Source organism: Rhinopithecus roxellana, chromosome 4, assembly GCF_007565055.1.
Source record: "Rhinopithecus roxellana isolate Shanxi Qingling chromosome 4, ASM756505v1, whole genome shotgun sequence".
Lineage (NCBI taxonomy): Eukaryota > Metazoa > Chordata > Mammalia > Primates > Cercopithecidae > Rhinopithecus > Rhinopithecus roxellana.
In genome coordinates, this window is record NC_044552.1 from 76,703,574 (window position 1) to 76,721,518 (window position 17,945).

The 17,945-nt window shown below is 35.8% G+C and overlaps 1 protein-coding gene and 1 non-coding gene across 5 annotated transcripts in view; one reads left to right on the forward strand and one right to left on the reverse strand.

Annotated features, from left to right (window-relative positions):
- Positions 1–17,945, forward strand: part of ATG5 (autophagy related 5) — a 136,618-nt gene that overhangs the window by 6,537 nt on the left and 112,136 nt on the right. For 3 of the 4 annotated variants that reach the window (XM_010352504.2, XM_030929147.1, XM_010352505.2), the window contains exons 2-3: positions 2,395–2,560; positions 10,402–10,529. In XM_010352504.2, coding sequence (XP_010350806.1) covers positions 2,453–2,560; positions 10,402–10,529 — 236 coding nt within the window. In that variant the 5' untranslated portion in view covers positions 2,395–2,452. The remainder of the gene's footprint in view (positions 1–2,394; positions 2,561–10,401; positions 10,530–17,945) is intronic. The other variant, XM_010352506.2, reaches the window with a different exon arrangement.
- LOC115897112 lies at positions 14,574–14,683 on the reverse strand. The gene has a single exon (XR_004057057.1). It is a non-coding gene; the product is annotated as a U6 spliceosomal RNA (small nuclear RNA).

A 17,945-nucleotide genomic window follows, 5' to 3' on the forward strand; every position in this document is an offset into this window, starting at 1 on the left:
GTTACACCTTTAGCTGCCTTTGCTGAGTTAGTTCTTCCCTTTAGGTCTTGCAAAAAATATACATGTAAGCAACAATAGTACATGGGAAATAAAGTACCAATTTATCTTTCACTCGTACTTTGTACTTAAAATCCTACTGTAGAACTTTGGTAAACTTTGCTGGAACATAAGACTTTAAAACTCAAGCCTGTAGTTGGAGTCTTGAGGTGTTCTGCCTTCCCCTAAGTCTATATTTGTATCTCTTTTGGGAAGGGACTTAGAAACAGAGAACATTGGTCATTCATTTTACTGTTCGTGAAACGTGGAAGGGAGAAACAGAAGAGAATGTCATGGAAAGAAAGAGCAGGGTGGTCTGGGTTCTTGTCTGGCAGCCTAGAGGGGAGAGAAGGGAGCCACACTCACATGCATGATATTTTGGTTTATGATGATCCCTGCCTATTAATAAACATGGCTCAAGTGGTGTCCTGGAATCTGACCAATCAGATTATTATTCCTCCTTGAGAGAACAGTGCTTGGAGAGGAGGGAAGAGTAATTGTCTTGGATTATATTTTCTATCTGCTTCTTCTGAGAAGAAAAATAATATCAATAGTGACAATACAGTGACTTCAGCTTTAAGCTTGTAATTAACTTTTATTAAAGATTTTTATTAAAGGAACTCTTTGTCTCAAATTATTTTTCTCTTCGTCATCAAAAGGTGAATCTCAGTTGCAGCTGCTGACTAACTTGATGTATCTTGGCTGCAGAAACAACTGCATACCACCTTTATATCAGATTCAATTTTAGTTTTACTTATTTGTGATAACCTAGATTTCATTATTTTTTGCCACTAGTAAATTTGCTTTAAAAAGAGCAAGCTATTAATGTAATCAGGAAGTAGTGCAGTCTTTCCTGTTTTCAGTGAGTTAATTTTGTGTCATTTGTAAACTTGGAAATTTTTTGCCAACTGCAGAAACTCAATAGTTGTTTGAATTTGTAGCCTAGCAGTGTGGAATGATATGAAGTTTACATGCATGTATGTATATCATTTGCTTAAAATAGTTGTTTTTGTGGATATGTTTTAATAAAAGTTAAAACACTAACTGGACTGGACTTAGTTTAAGAACCAGAATTCTTGTTGCCTAGTACTTTTATGTTGGACATACTTTTTCCACCTCTTGCTGTTTACTTACCTGTAGATGACGTTGCATCCAGTTGACCTCCAACTTTTTCTTTCTTTGACTAATTAATTTATGACCGTCTTAGTGTACTTGGCATTGGTCAGTGGAAGTGAAAAAAAAGGGAAACAAACTCCTTGAATAATTCAGTGTTAATAATTCATATTTGGCTAAACTCGTAAGATTATTTTGAATGTTTTCATAAGATATATTATGGTAGATTATGAATTAGCTGCCTATCAAAGATGAGAAATATTATTTGGATAAGTATATTGAATCTTAGTATCCAGGTGACACCTGTTGAGTTATTCTAAGTGTATATTATCAACAGTATTTATTTCAGCATTTAGTCGTGTCGTGTATTGTGTTATTCAATTGTAGAATATTAGCATTGGAAGGCACTTGGATATTATGGAGGTCAAAAGCCATGTCCTTATGCCATACCTAGAATATTGTTTTGCAGACCTAGTGCTATATTTGTGGTATAGAGAATATTCTGAGAGATCCAAGCAGAAGCATTTACTGTTTCATTGGGGCCAGAGGACTGGGAGCTTGGTTTACAGAGTAGGGATTTGAATAGGTGAGAGAGGAGCATATTAGGTAGGGGAATAGTAGGATACAGAGAAAGGTGTTTAGGGGGCCACTTTTGGTAGAAGGTTTACAAAAAGAAGTAGAGTAATTAAAATGGAAGTATTGGTGGGATTACATTGTGGAGAGGATGAAATTTAGAATGGGGAATGGGTTTATAGAAAGATATTTTCCCCAATGTGAAAGAGGTATTTTCTAAGATGAGAGAGTAGTTTTGCAGGAAGAGAGGAAGAACTGTCTGCAGGGGTAACTGCAAGAACGATCCTTTGGAGTTGGACTGTCAGGATTCATAGGGTATAGGTGAAGCTTCTCTTTAGATAAGCAGTAGACTCTTCTGGGCTTGAAAGACTGAGGCAAATATAGTTTCATTTTTGACTTTGGTTCATTACTCAAATGTACAATGAATATTACTGGTATATGTAATTTTGAATTAGTTACTTTTCTGATTCCTTTAAATAATAATTTTACATTTAGAATTTGTTGTACTTTTTTTGGATTTATACTAAAGATTGGCGATCACATCTTTTTTTTTTTTTTTTTTTTGAAGTGGATAATCTTTATGGCATTGATTTTTTAAAAATAATCTTTTGTTTTCTAGCAGGTTCTTCATCCTTTCAAGGATCTGACTAATGCTCTTTATTTTATTTTCAGTTTGGCTTTGGTTGAAAAAAGAATTTAGCCTGTATGTACTGCTTTAACTACTGGAAGAATGACAGATGACAAAGATGTGCTTCGAGATGTGTGGTTTGGACGAATTCCAACTTGCTTCACGCTATATCAGGATGAGATAACTGAAAGGGAAGCAGAACCATACTATGTAAGTACATTGATTGTGGCAAATGGGATATTTAACCTTGTCCATTTTTGTAAAAGAAAAAAGCTCTAAGAACTTGGAGGCCATTATTATGTAACATTTTATATACAGCTAATTCATGCTTATTTTGGAAAAAAAATTAACATAGATAAGCATAAAGAAGGAAATATTCACCACTCAGAGGACAAAACCACTGTCAACATGTTGTCATGATGCCTTCTGGACTTTCTTTTCCTTACATGTATGTGGGTATGTTAATGGAATCAGTCATCTATGGTGCCTGCTTGACTTTCTTTTTCTTATGCATATATTCATATATAATAAATGTATGATAATGGAATAATAAGATAATATGCTTTTTTAATAGGAAGAGATTTTGAAAATAATAGGTTCAGATTGTATTCTTTTGTAGTTAAGAGATTCCAAGCAACTGTTTAACAGTGTTTTAATAGCTTAATGAACATATAACCATGCACACATACACACATGGTATGTTCACTGAGCTATTGTATGTTATATGTGAGATAATATGTAATATATATGTAATATATATTATAAATTGCTGCACCTAGACTTGCAGGTGTGAGTTAATGGATTACGTATTTTACAAACACGTTTCAAATGTCTTCTGATTTTGGTGTGCTTTGTTTCCCTTTTCTAAGTGCATGTATAATCCCAGTTTATGCCTCTGTCAGAGATGACATCCTGCCTGGTGTACTGAATAGCCCGTAATAGGCAAAGATATTCTCAATTGTTGTTACTGTTTTTTCTTTTTGTGTCTCAGGTATGCATTCTAGTGTTTACCTGGAGATGATATGGAAAAGTAAATATGTATTTGTGATGAGGAAATGCTTCTTCTGTTTCACTTTAGTAAAGTCTGCCCTTTGCTTTCCCCCTCATCTCTCTGAGAGGCAGCGCCGCTCCTTAGCCTGCCTTCGCTACGGGAAGTCAGATTACTGGAGGAAGCTACTTTTTGGGTATAGGACTCGCTCACTTTTTGGGTATAGGACTGTTGTTTTGTTTTTGTTTTTGTTTTCCTCTGTGCATCCTCAGCATCTGGCATTGGCTCTTCAAGGGGTACTACTCAGTGCATGAATGTTTCCCCAGGTTCATATTGGGATTTTGTTTGAAATCATCTTTTTGGGTTTTCTTATTAGAAATGATAGTTTTAGAGAAGTTTGGCAATCTTGTTATTGGTACTCAAGGTTATATACATGTGAGTAATCTTTGGAAATATCAACCGTTTTCTGTCTAGAAAAACACCACAGTTAAAAACCAAGTATGGTCATAGTTTTATTTTTAGAAGAATTTCATTTGTTAGAGGTATTTTTTCTGTTCTTGTTCTGTAACATAGGTTAGGATACCATTTTTTTTCCCAAATGAGTTTTTGGTGCTTTAATTACAACTTTAACTTTCATTGGCTTTGCAATAGTATCTAAACCAAAGAGTGTGTTTGGCCAAATTGACAACAACTGAAAAATAATTTAAGTCTGTTTATTTTTATTTATTTTTTTGAGACAGAGTCTCGCCCTGTTGCCCAGGCTGGAGGGGGCAGTAGCGCCATCTTGGCTTACTGCAACCTCCCCCTCCTGGGTTCAAATTATTCTCGTGCCTCAGCTTCCCAAGTAGCTGGGATTACAGGCGTGCTCCATCATGTCCAGTTAATTTTTGTATTTTTAATAGAGACGGGGTTTTGCCACGTTGGCCAGGCTGGTCTCAAACTCCTGACCTTAAGTGATCTGCCCGCCTTGGCCTCCTAAAATGCTGGGATTACAGGCATGAGCTACTCTACCAGGCCTGTTTACTTTTAAATCAAACTCTAATGTTTGACATACTTCCTAAAGTTAAATAAATTTCATGTAAAGAATACAGTATTTTTTCTTTATAGACCTGTTTAAATGTGAAAAGACTGTTGTGAGCACTAGATTGTAAGTTGTTTTCTAGTGTTTCTAATCAAATTGAAAATGGCAAGAGTGTTGAGGGTAACTGTAGGAGAAAGGATTGTCTTGTCTTGTAGGTAATTGCTTTTTTCTTGAATTCTTCCCCCAGAGAAACCACTTATACAGTCATGATTTGTGTTTTTGAAGACTGTTGGGTGACAGGCATATAATAAATATAAAACAAAAAACTAGAATTTAAAACCATATGGCACAATCCAAATTTGGCTGTTTAAATACGTACGTGCGTAAGTGTAAGTTAATATATACAAGACAGTAAACAAAACATTAGCAATGACTAGTCTTAGAATTACAGATGAGGATTTTAGTGCCAATATAGCTGTAGTTCAGATATGTCCCTGGCTGTCAATTAAGTTTGAACATATTTTTAATATTAATATTACATATATTCCTGTCTTTTCTGCATTTTGATTTGTTGCCTCTGTGCATAATCTTTCCGCTTATATCCTGTACATATTATCACTGAGCATTATGTTTTATTTTTCAGAGAATATTGGGAAGGAGATTTGTAGAAACTGGATAACTTTTCAGTTTGTATTCTTCCGGTTATGTTCATTTAAACTGTTGCTTTTTATTTAGATTATCCAGTATAAAAACACATATACTCATTTGCATTGCTATTTTGTGACTTGTGTCTAGAAGAAATCATGATCAGACCCATGGTCATCAATGTCATGGACCCTTAACATTAGGCAGCAATCCCTTTATGTATCTTTAGTCAGGTGTCTACCCTTTTCCGCTATGACTATGTCTCTGAGCCCTGACCTCTTCCTTCACTCTTAACAGGTGACCTCACTCCCTCCTTCGTGAAGAAAATAGAAATGATGTGATAGGTGTGATAGGACCTCCCTTAACTTTCTGCCACCAAATCTGCAAAACCTATCTGCAGTCACACACATTTACTTCTCTTTCCCTCCTGTTATATTGTTCTAGGCAAGACCCAGCCCTCCATCTATCTTCTGCCTTCTCAGGAAGCTAGTGGTATCTGATCTTCTCCCACCTCCACCTCTGCCTTCTCTATTTATTTTACTTTCAACTTCTTATCTGCTGGCTCCTTCACAGTTTTTAATGCTGTCATAAATCATTCCTATCCTGAAACAACAAGCCTCTGTTGACCCCATCTCTCAACTTTGGCTTTTCCTCCATGGCTAGACTTCTTAACAAGATTGTTTATAGTCATTGTTTGCCTTCCACCTCCTACCAGTGAGTTTTCTGTAATCACATTTTCATACTATTCCAAGAAAACTGTTCTTGCCAAAGTCACTAATGGTATCTTTTTAGCCAAGCTCAGAGTCTGTTTTGTAATTTTCATTTGCGTTATTTCAGCAGTGTTTGATGTTGTTGGTTGTTTCTCCCATCTTGTGGCACTGTGCTGTTTAGCCCTGCAGTGCTCAGTATCCTTGGTTTTGCTTTTGCCTCTATGGTTTTTATGTCTGTGTATATGTGTGTGGCCTTTTTTGCCACATCTTTCTCCTTTGTTTATTCCTTAATATTGGTATTTCTTAGGGCTCTGCTTTCTTTTTTTTTCACTTCACTTTTTTTTTGAGACGGAGTCTCGCTCTGTCGCCCAGGCTGGAGTGCAGTGGCCGGTTCTCAGCTCACTGCAAGCTCCGCCTCCCGGGTTTAAGCCATTCTCCTGCCTCAGCCTCCCGAGTAGCTGGGACTACAGGCGCCCGCCACCTCGCCCAGCTAGTTTTTTGTATTTTTAGTAGAGACGGGGTTTCACCGTGTTAGCCAGGAGGGTCTCGATCTCCTGACCTCGTGATCCGCCCGTCTCGGCCTCCCAAAGTGCTGGGATTACAGGCTTGAGCCACCGCGCCCGGCCTTCACTTCACTTTTTACCCCCTGGAGTTCTTGTCCATTTTTATGTCTTTGTCAAGCATTTGTATCTTGACAGTTCCCAATATTTTTCTCCTGAGCTCCAAACCTATATATTTGTCTGCTGGAGATCCTCACTTAGATGTCTTACAGGAACTCAAACTATATATGTTTGAAACTGGGCTCATCAGCTTTCCCCCCAAGGAAATATGGTCATCTGCATTATTTTATTCCCTTCCTATTTTAGCAAGAAGAATTACTCTTACTCGAAACCTGAGACTCATCGTTTGGTGCTTCCTTCTCTCTTATCCCAGATATTTAGTTGGTAACTTATTCCAGCTGATTTTAGAGCTCAGTGTCTCTCAGACTTATCTGATCCCTTTCATCCCCCACTGCTACAGCCTAGACCAGACTACTGTTTAAAAACTGTTCAGGCCAGGTGCAGTGGCTCACGCCTGTAATCCCAGCACTTTGGGAGTCCAAGGCGGGTGGATCACCTGAGGTCAGGAGTTTGAGACCAGCTTGGCCAACATGGTGAAACACCGTCTTTACTAGAAATACAAAAAATTAGCCGGGCGTGGTGGTGGGTACCTGTAATCCCAGCTACTCGGGAGACTGAGACAGGAGAATCACTTGAACCTGGGAGGTGGACGTTGCAGTGAGCCGAGATCTTGCCTTTGTACTCCAGCCTGGGTGAGAAGAGTGAAACTCCATCTCAAAAAAAAAAAGATCAAATTGCACGGTAGTGACCAGTTTCCTGCTTTTAGTTTTCCCTTCTTTCCGTTTTCTAGTCTACAATTGGAGTGATCTTTTCGAAACACATATCTGATCTTGTCACTTGCTTGCTTAAAACCTTTGTGGCTTTTCATCATTTTTAGGATCTTTAATTTAGTTTACAAGGTTCTCTATAATCTGGCCCCTGGCTTCCTCAGCACTATTCTGTCTTAACTCTCTACCTTCCTATCATATTCAGCTTCTTAGACTTCACTCAAATGTGCCCATCTTTGTTTCTCTGTATTCATTCTATGCCTTTTGTCTTGCAGTGTCCCCTGTTTGGAAAAGGCAGAGGTATCTCCCACACCTACACACACCCAGATTTCCACACCCACCCATGTTCATTTCACTCCTATTTGTCTTTTGACTCTTTGCCTTAAGTTACATACACTTCGTGTCAGGGTCTCCCCTGAAACTCTAGATCAGGTTAAATTCCTTTGCTACTTGCTCTTATAACATTCTTTACTTCCTCCTTGCATTAATCACATTTGTAATTTTGTATTTTGTATCTTTTTTGCTGTCTAACCTGTCTGCTGTATAAGGGGAAGGACTCTTCTGTCTCTCTCAATGCTATATCCTCATTGCCTAGTATGATGCTTTACACATTGGAGTGGAACAGAATTCTAGTATGTTTTACTTCTATTTTTGTCCTAGAAAGGTCTCTAATTTTAAAATTGAAAATTGTTGGACAGAATGGGACTTGGCATGAAGAAATAAAATTATGGGCAACTTTTTTGGAAACATAAGTATTCCATATAATTGCATAAAATATGTATTCTTTTAAGCTGTATAGATAAAAATGAATCACTTGTGTCAGAGTCATGGAATACTTTATACTAGGGCTAAATGAGGAATAAGAGAATGACAGTTTCCATTGTAGCTGACAGTATTTCCAAATGGAGTTAATCTTATTCAAAGTAAAAGAACTAAGAGAACATTGAAAACATTTGTTAAGTGAAATAAACCAGACACAAAAGGACAAATATTATATGGTTCCACTTAAATAAGGTACCTAGAATAGTCAAATTCATAGAGATAGAAAGTAAAATGGTGGTTACCGGGAGCCGGGGAAGCAGGGAATGGGGAGTTACTGTTTAATAAGTAGAGTTTCCGTTTAGGATGATGAAAAAGTTCTGGAGATGGATATTGAATGTACTTAGTATTACTAAACTGTACACTTAAAAATGGTTTAAATGGTAAATTTTATACTAGGTATATTTTACCACATTGAAAACAAAGAACTGAAACCAATGAAGTACACCTAAGAAAAACAATGAGTAGTATATATAATCTGCAGGTAAAAGGCAAGAAGATGATGTCTTTTCATGTTGTTTTCATTTTTATTTGTTTAAATATTTCCTAAGTAAATTGTATCTATATGTACTATAGAATAGTCATTCTTAAATCTTAGAGTGATTTCTTAGTGTTACTATGGATATATTAGTTAAAGATTACTCCTACAGGCCAAACAGAACAGAAAAATGCAGCTATATTTCAATGTGGATTCTGCCTTAAAAAAGAGTATTCTTTTAAAATTACAGTTGTTGGCTCTGCCTCACTTAACCTTTGGCATCTCTGACTCATTCAGCAAATATTTATTGTGTGCCTTCTTTAAAGCAGGCACTGTTTTGGGCAGTGGAAATGTAGCATTGAACAAAACAGGCAAAAATTCCTGTCTTAATGGAGGTTATAATCTAATGTTCTTTTTTCCTTATTGTAAAAAAGATTTTATTTCATAAAAATCATTGTGAGTTCTTCAGCAACTTTGAGTGAAGCCAAGGCATGTAGTACAACACTCTCCAAAATCGGGAGCTGATACATCCATACCCATTAGCTGTGGTGCTTCTTCCCTCCTACTGCCTCCAGAAGTTTCTATTATTTTCTACAGAATAGATTTCTATGTGATGCCCAATAATCACTTTTAAATTAAAGTTCAGGATTTATTAATAGAGACCTTATTAGACTAATAGATTATACTTACATATTTTTTGAAAACAGCTAATTTGCCATGCTGTTATGCCTTTTTTAAGAGACTTTAATGTCACATCTGTATTTGTCATTTCTGAAAGAATACACTGAATGTTTTCTCTGTCATTTATTTAAGAATAGCATGATATTGGCAAGCTATTTAAAAGTAAAACAGGGGCGATAATACTTCCTGTGGGGGAAGAAAACTGCTTTTTCTTATATTAAATAGTAAAAATTCCTTTTTCTTTCTTCACTAATCACAGTTATCTCTTTATAAAAGAAGAACTTATAAGTCTATTGAATGCATAATACTGTTCAACAGCTTGTTCATAGTGTTTAGTACCTTGTATTCCATGCTGGAGCATGCCAACTGTCTCCCTCCCATACCCCTGTACTCTGTAGCCCCTAGGATCAATGTCATGTTCTCCTACCTAGTTGGGACCTGTTATCTTGGACTTCCATGGTTAAATAGAAATTCCTTCAACCAGAATATCTCTTTTTGTATATATTTGCCAGCTTAGTAGTTCCACTTGATTTATTGGTCAAAAGATATCACCTTGAATAAAGAGCATGAAAGATGATGCAGTTACAAAAGCAGCCAAAAGAATAACAAAGCAGTTTTATCAGCAAAAGAAGTCAGACACTTAGGAAAGCAAGAAATGACTAGAGTGTCTACTGCAAAGGAGGAAAACCATAAATTTTTGCCAACCTCCTTCTTTTATCTAATTGTCGGTTCTTTATATAAATCATAATTGATTTTCCAAAACACTCTTCCTGTTTTATTTTTGGGTACTGTTCGTGGGGAAAAAAACACTGACCAGGTTCTTCATACTGTTTTTGTTGAGGCTTTACCTAGCCCAGCATTCTCTCTCATCCTTCAAAACATGATGGACTGGTCGAGAAGATTTGATTGATAAGTCAAGGTATACTTTAAGACTCGAGTTGATTATCTTCTTAGAACAGTTTAATTGACTCAGATGAATCATTTTAATTTTTAAGTTAAATTTGATAGAATCAATAAGTATCTTAAATAGTATGACATCTAATTACATTTTTATTTAGTGTTATAGAAAGTTGTAGATAGATTTGTGTTGATGATTCTGGACATATATGTGGTAAGCTGTGCTTAAAGTAATGGCCCCATAAGAAATATTAAAACATCTTAACCTTTAAGCTTTGATCTTCTATAAAAAGCAGTTGACTTTGTGTGGGATGTTCAAAATAATGCAAAGAACACGGCTGTTTTTCCTTAAAATTCAAAAACCTTAGTATTTTTTTAAAATAATAACTAGTAAATAAATACGATTTTACAAATTTTCATTTCAGTTGCTTTTGCCAAGAGTAAGTTATTTGACGTTGGTAACTGACAAAGTGAAAAAGCACTTTCAGAAGGTTATGAGACAAGAAGACATTAGTGAGATATGGTTTGAATATGAAGGCACACCACTGAAATGGTGAGTGAATTTTTCTGCATTATTAAGCATTAAGTATATACTAGCTTTAAAAAGGTATAGTGCCCTGAAACAGTTGTAAAAAAGTTCTACGAGGATAGATGTCATTAGTCTAGCTCATACAATACATGAAGTTTAGACTATTATTAGAATACGTTATTGAAAATATTTCTGCCTTCTGTTTGGATGCATGGATGACTGGACAGCTTCATATATTTTTAGCAATAGATTTTTGTATGGTACAATAAGAATATATTTGGTTATGGGCTATTTTCAGACATATTTAAAACTTCCTTATGAAAAGTCATCTCTTGACACTATTCAGTTTTATTTCTGTCACCAAAATATTTATAACATCTTTATATACATGATTACCTTAAGTGGCATTGTTCACACTGATTGCCATATTTAGTTGACCACTGTGTCAGAAGCACATCTTAACTAGGCTTAGTTTAGAGTATTTAAAATATATTGATTTCCTTTTTACATGAAAAATAAATTTGGTGTTTTACATTTTTAAGAAGAGTATTGAACTGATAAGAACAGATACTACACTAATCCCAGCACTTCGGGAGGCCGAGGCTGGCAGATCACCTGAGGCCGGGAGTTCGAGACTAGCCTGACCAACATGGAAAAACCCCATCTCTACTAAAAATACAAAATTAGCTGGGTGTGGTGGCGCATGTCTGTAATCCTGGCTTTTCAGGAGACTGAAGCAGGAGAATTGCTTGAACCTGGGAGGTGGAGATTGCGGTGAGCTGAGATTGCGCCATTACACTCCAGCCTGGGCAACAAGAGTGAAACTCTGTCGCAAAAAAAACCAAAAAGTATTAAAATCACATCCTAAACCTGGGCTTATCCATGTACAAATGATGTTTTTTTGTACTTCCTCTGTTATTGGGAGTTTTGTTCATTGTGCTTCCAAAAATATTTAATGAAACTGGAAATTACAGAGAGAAGAATGTAAAAAAAAAAATAGTTCAAGGTATGCTGGATGTTAATGTTGAAATGCTGCCATTTGGATACAGTTGAAGGAAAAGATACAGGCTAAGACAGATTTAAATGAAACATGAAAAATACAAATTGGTGAAAAATGGACTTGCTCTCTGAATTGGGGAATATTAAAATGAAGAGTTTTTGGAAGAGCTTTAGGACAAATGAAAGGAAGCTAGTTAGGTGTTTAATAAATGCAGCTGATTTGAATCAGAGGACTTTATTAGCAAGGAGAGAAATTTTGGAACTCACCTTGTGCTGATGAGATCCCAAGAATGAGTAAATTTTTCATAATGGCTTACAAACATGCAAGGTTGTATTTTGGGTCCCGTCTCTAATCCTTTGAGATGGTTCTGGGAAGTTATGACATAGTTGTCTTGTTACAGCATTCTTTCTTTAAATCAAAACAATACTGAGCTTCATGATCATATATCAGACTCCTCTGACTCTTCTTGAGTAGTTCTAGACGTCACGCAGCATAGATAAGGCAATGTTTTCCATTTCTTATTTCTCAGGAGAATTGGAGGTTTTGGAAGGGGAAGGTGGCTTAAAGGAAGTGTAAATGGAGTAATGATTGTCAAATAGAAGAGTAGAATGACAGGATGGGTGGGAAGAGTGTGGGAGAGTAGCAATGGGGTGTATGTATGCACTTGACATTTCTATCTATAGTTATTTACATTGTATTGCATTATATGTATTACAGATAATCTCAAGATTTTGTGTGACTAGTGGGGCTTTTCAGTTTTATTGTAAAGCAGGATTTCTCAATAGGGTCACTATTGACATTTTGAATTTGATAATTCTTTGTTGTGGTGGGCTACCCTGTACATTATAGGATATTTAACAGCAGCTCTGGCCTCTTCCTACAAGTGCCAGTAGCACTTCCTCCAGTTTTGATTATCAAAAATGTTGCCAGATGTCCCTGAATGGAGGCAGAACCACCCCCAGTTGAGGAACTGTGGAAAATTTGGGAAACCTCAATTTAGCTTGTAAAGTAAGTGATTGCTAAGTCATCATCTTTCAGTTGCTGTTTTATTCTGTCCCTTGTGGTGATTATTCTTGTATTCAATATGGCTTATATTTTGTAGGTTTATGGGTAAATAGTGTTTGGACCCATTTCTCGTTGTCACTGCAGAACAATGATTTTGGCTTAAACATTATTATACCATGTTCTTACTTGGTCAGTATTTATCCCTTTGGAAAGTCTTTTATTGAAGAGTGGAGTTCTTTTCCCTTTTGGAGAGCTTATGTGAAAGCAATTATATTCAAGTATCTTCATGGTAGTTTTGGGGGTGTTAACTTTTTATGTGTTATATCACTTCCACAGTTATGTCATGCTGTAAGCTCATTATAGCTAATGACTTTTGATACATCTTTTCCTTTAGTGTTTTTAAGTACTCCATATATATGAGGCGTGAATAACTTCCAGAGGCATAAATGTAATCCAGGACCTCTGGGCTTAGTCTTGATCTTTTCTCTCTTTGCTTCCAGTAATATCAGTTTTCTCTTATGTTAAAAAAATGTGTCTTCCTGGAAATAGGCTATCAATATAAGAATATCTGGCATTTAAATAGTGGGTTTCGCAAAATAGGATGGTTTTGTGAATTTCCATCAGTGTAGGAAAGCAGCTACCACTGAAGTGTTGGAAGACTTGGACTTTTGAGACCACACAAGCGTCTTAAGGATAGAGAAGCATTTATTTGAGTTGGATAATAACGTCCTTCCTATATTTATTTTTTGGAGTTTTAAATAAGTTCAGGTAGGAAAGGAAATTAGTTGCCAGTTAAGACAACTCATAAATGAGGGAAGAAAGAACAGAAATTGATGTTTCTTCTCTTCTTTATAACCTTATCACTGATTCTGTCCCCGTAATTCAATTAAGTCTGTCTTTTTCATACAAGGTGACAGTTCTCAATGGCAAGAAAAAAAAACTAGAGTCCTTGATACTCAGACGGTAAAAATATGACTTTATCTTCCTTTTGGTAGGACATAGATGAAGAGTATGGGGGCTTTGTTTTTTAAACAAATGCTTGGTTTTAAAGAGTCTTTTAAGAAATACTACATTTAGTAAAATTAGTTATAGATAATAGCATAATGGAGTATTCTTAAAACAAATTATTTTTCCTTTACTGTTAATTCTTTGTTACTATTCTTTGTTCATCTACTTGGCTAACAGACTCTGTGAGAAGGGAAAAATAATCCCAAGCATGTAATTAATGTGGAATAAAATTCATCTTTTCTTTTTTTTTTTTTGAGATGGAGTTTTGCTCTTGTCGCCCAGGCTGGAGTGCAGTGGCATGATCTCAGCTCACTGCAACCTCCGCCTCCCGGGTTCAAGTGATTATCCTGCTTCAGCCTCCTGAGTAGCTGGAATTATAGGCTCTTGCCACCACACCCAGCTAATTTTTGTATTTTTAGTAGAGACAGGGTTTCACCATATTGGCCAGGCTGGTGTTGAACTCCTGAGCTTAGGTGCTCCACCTGCCTGGGCCTCCCAAAGTGCTGGGATTACAGGCATGAGCCGCCGCACCCGGCCAATTCATCTTTTTTAGAGTATGGTTTGAAGAGATTTTAAACAATTGTGTACCGTTGTGTAGCTACTAAGAAAATCAAGATGATAAGATATTTAATTTCACAAAATTCCCTGGTGCTCCTTTACAGTTACCTCTTCCTTCCCCCAACTCACAGCAATTACTGATCTAATTTCCCATCTCAGTGGTTTTACCTTTTTCAGAATGCCGTATAAATGGAATCATGTAGTATGTAGCCTTTTGTGTCTGAATTTTACCTCAAGTAATGCTTTTGAGACTCATCTGTTTTGCATGTATTAGTGGTTTTTTCCTTTTTATTGCTGAATAGTATCCCACTGTATAGTTGTACCACAAATTGTTTGTTTATTCATGTGGACATTGGGTAGTTTCCATTCTGGGACTATTTTGAGAAAAGCTGCTGAAAACACCTAGAGGTCTTTCTCTGCCAAACCGCATATATTGTAAAAGAGAAAAATTTAATTTTGTTTTCCGAATGTTCCTTTATTTTTTATTTTTATAATTAAAAAAATTTTTACTATGGAGCACTTCACAAATTTGGGTGTCATCCTTGTGCAGGGGCCATGCTAATCTCTGTTGTTCTAATTTTAGTATATGTGCTGCCAAAACGAGCATGAATGTTCATTTTTAGTATGTGGAAAATGTGATTGATTTTTGTGTTCTGCAACCTTGCTGGACTCACACACTAGGTCTAGGAGTTTTTTTGGTAGATCCTTTGGGGTTTTCTATGTAAACAGTCTTGACATCGGCAAATAGAAATTACTTTAATTTTTCTAATCTGTAGGCCTTTTATTTCTTCTTCTTCTTCTTCCTCCTCTTCTTCCTCTTCTTCTTCTTCTTTCTTCTTCTTCTTTCTTTTTCTTCTTCTTCTTTTTCCTTGGATTAGAGTGGTGAGAATGGACATCTTGTGGTGTTCTTAGTTTTATGGGGAATGTATTAGTCTTTCACAATTGTCATGAATAGATGTTGGATTTTTGTCAGATGCCTTTTCTGTGCTAATTATATGATTGTATCACTTTTCTTCCTTAGCTTGTTGCTATAATAGATGACATTTGTGGATTTTTGATGTTGGACCAACCTTGTATACCTTTAATAAGTCCCATTTGGTCACGGAATGTAATTAGTTTTATACATTGTTGGATTCAGTTTGCCAAATAATATTTTGTTGAGGATTTTTATGTCTTATGTTCATGAGAGGGATTGTATTTTTCTATTTTTTTGATTGTCTGATTTAGTATTAGGGTTATACTGGCTTTATAAACTGAGTTGGGAAGTGTTCTGTTCTGATGTATTTTCTGGAGAAGATCGTGTAAAAATGCTGTTAATTCTTTAAGTGTTTGATAGAAATCTCCAGTGAAACCACTTGGGTCTGGAGGTTTCTTCCTGGGGAGCATTTTAATTACCAATTCAATTTCTTTGATATATATAGATCTACTCAGCTTGCCTATTTCCTCTCCATTGAGTATTGGTAGTTTATGGGTTTTGGGGATTTGATTCGTTTTTTTCTAAGTTGTTGAATTTATAAATATAGAGTTATTTATAGTATTTCCTTATCAGTGAATGACTGTAGGATCTGTAGTGTTGTCTTCATTTTTTCAACTTTGTTAGAGGTTTACCAATTTTATTTGTTTTTTTGAAGAGCCAGTGTTGTGTTTATGGATTTTTCCCTACTTTTAAAAATTTCCAATTTCGTTGGTTTCTGTTTTTGCTTTTAATAATTTTATTCCTTCTGCTTGCTTTGGTTTTGTTATTTTTTTCTAGTTTCTTGAAAAGGAACTTAGGTTATTTTTTTGAGCCCTTACCTTAATTTTTTTTTAAATTGTAGTAAAATGCATGTAACAAAATTTACCATCTTAACCATGGTAGTGTTAATTACACTCACAATGCTGTATAAGCATTTAGTGTTACAGATGTCTATTTCGGCCATGCTTTAGTGTAGTTCATAAATTTTGATATGTTCTGTTTTTATTTTCATTCAAGTCTATGTATTTTTAAAATTTTCTTTTGAGGCTTTCTTTTGGAGCCTTAGTTTTTTTTTTAGAAATGTGTTTAATTTCCACATTTAGTGGTTTTTTTGTTATCTTAATTAATTTCTAGTTTGATTCTATTGTAGTAAAAAAAGAGCTTACTGTAATTTTGGATCTTTTAAATTTGTTGATATTCGTCTCCACTCTTGATTCCCTTATTATCCAGCCTCTGGATTCTGATTCTGTCTTCTAAGTATACCTTAAACTCCCTGCTTTGTTTTTTGGGATTCAGACGCATCTGATTTCTCATATGGATTGTTTTAGTAACCTCTTAATTTGTCTTCCTGCGTATAATACTGTTACTTTTAGTTTATTCTCCCCAGTACCATAATTTTTCTTTCTGAAATGCAGATCTAACATTGTTATTCTCCTCAAGAACCCTTTTCTGACTTCTCATCATCTACAGTGTAAAGCCAAACACTAAAGCATGATGTGTGTGTAAGGTTGTCCATGATCCCACTTCTTTCCAGGCGTACTAAGCTACTTGTTTTAATGAATATTGGATAATGTTTTGGGCTTCTGTTCCTTTGCTCATCTTCTTTGATAAATCATTTTTGCTCTTTCTAGCATCCTTTGTTTTGGTTGTAATTAATTATTCATTCATATATTCCCTCCTTTAGCTCATACTTCTAACTTCTAGCTTAACTATGACCTTTTTTTATGGTTCTTTTTAGTCCAAAGTGATCATTTCTACCTTTGTGCCATCTCTACACTATGTGTGTACTTCATATATTCTTGTCATGTTATAACTGTATATTGTAACATAATGGTTATTAAGGATGCTGACTCTGGAGTCAGAAACCAGATTTCAAATCCTAGCTTCATCACTTACTAGTGGTATAACCATGGGCAAGTTATTTGACCTTTTTTTTTTTTTTTTTTTTAAGATGGAGTCTCGCTCTTTTGCCCAGACTGGAGTGCAGTGGCGCAATCTCGGCTCACTGCAACCTCCTACTCCTGGGTTCAAGCAATTCTCTGGCCTCAGCCTCCTGAGTAGTGGGGATTACAGGCGCCCGCCCACCACGCCAAGCTAATTTTTGTGTTTTTAGTAGAGATGGGGTTTCAGCATGTTGGTCAGGCTGATCTCAAACCCCTGACCTCGTGATCCACCCACCTTGGCCTCCCACAGTGCTGGGATTACAGGCGTGAGCCACCGTGCCCGGCCCTATTTGATCTTTTTGTATCTCAGTTTTCTTATCTGTAAAACAGCAATAATAATGGTACCTTGTACTTCTGTAAGTTTGAAGAATTAAGTGAGTTAATACGGGTTAAGTATCCCTTATCCAAAATGGTTGGGACCAGAGTGTTTCAGATTTCAGATTTTTTCAGATTTTGGAATGTTTGTATTTTATACTTACAGTATTCCAAATCTGAAAATTGGAAATACAAAATGCTTCAATAAGCATTTTCTTTGAGCGTCATGTCAGTGTTAGAAAAGGTTCAGATTTTGGATCATCTTTCTTTGTACTTTAACCAGTAGCACATAGGAGGGGATAAATAAATGTTTGTTCAGTGAATAAATGAATGAATTTAAATTTGCCCCTTGCTTTTATTTAGAAAACCGAGACTCAAATAAGTAAAATAACTTGCTTAAATAGGTAAGGTAGGACCAAGATTTTGAGAGTATCAGTTCAGGGCTCTTTTCACCACACCTGCTAACATTTTGTTTAAAAACTTGTCTCCCATCTTGTCTGTTCTCTAATTGCTTATGTCAGTTTGTCCAAACTAGAATTTAAAAAATTTAACAACAGTAGGTGTACTTATAATGAATACTCCGTACATTTGTTGTTGTTGATTTGTAGATAGCTTACAAGGAGGTTTTGTCTGATTAGAGCTTTATCTTTGTATCT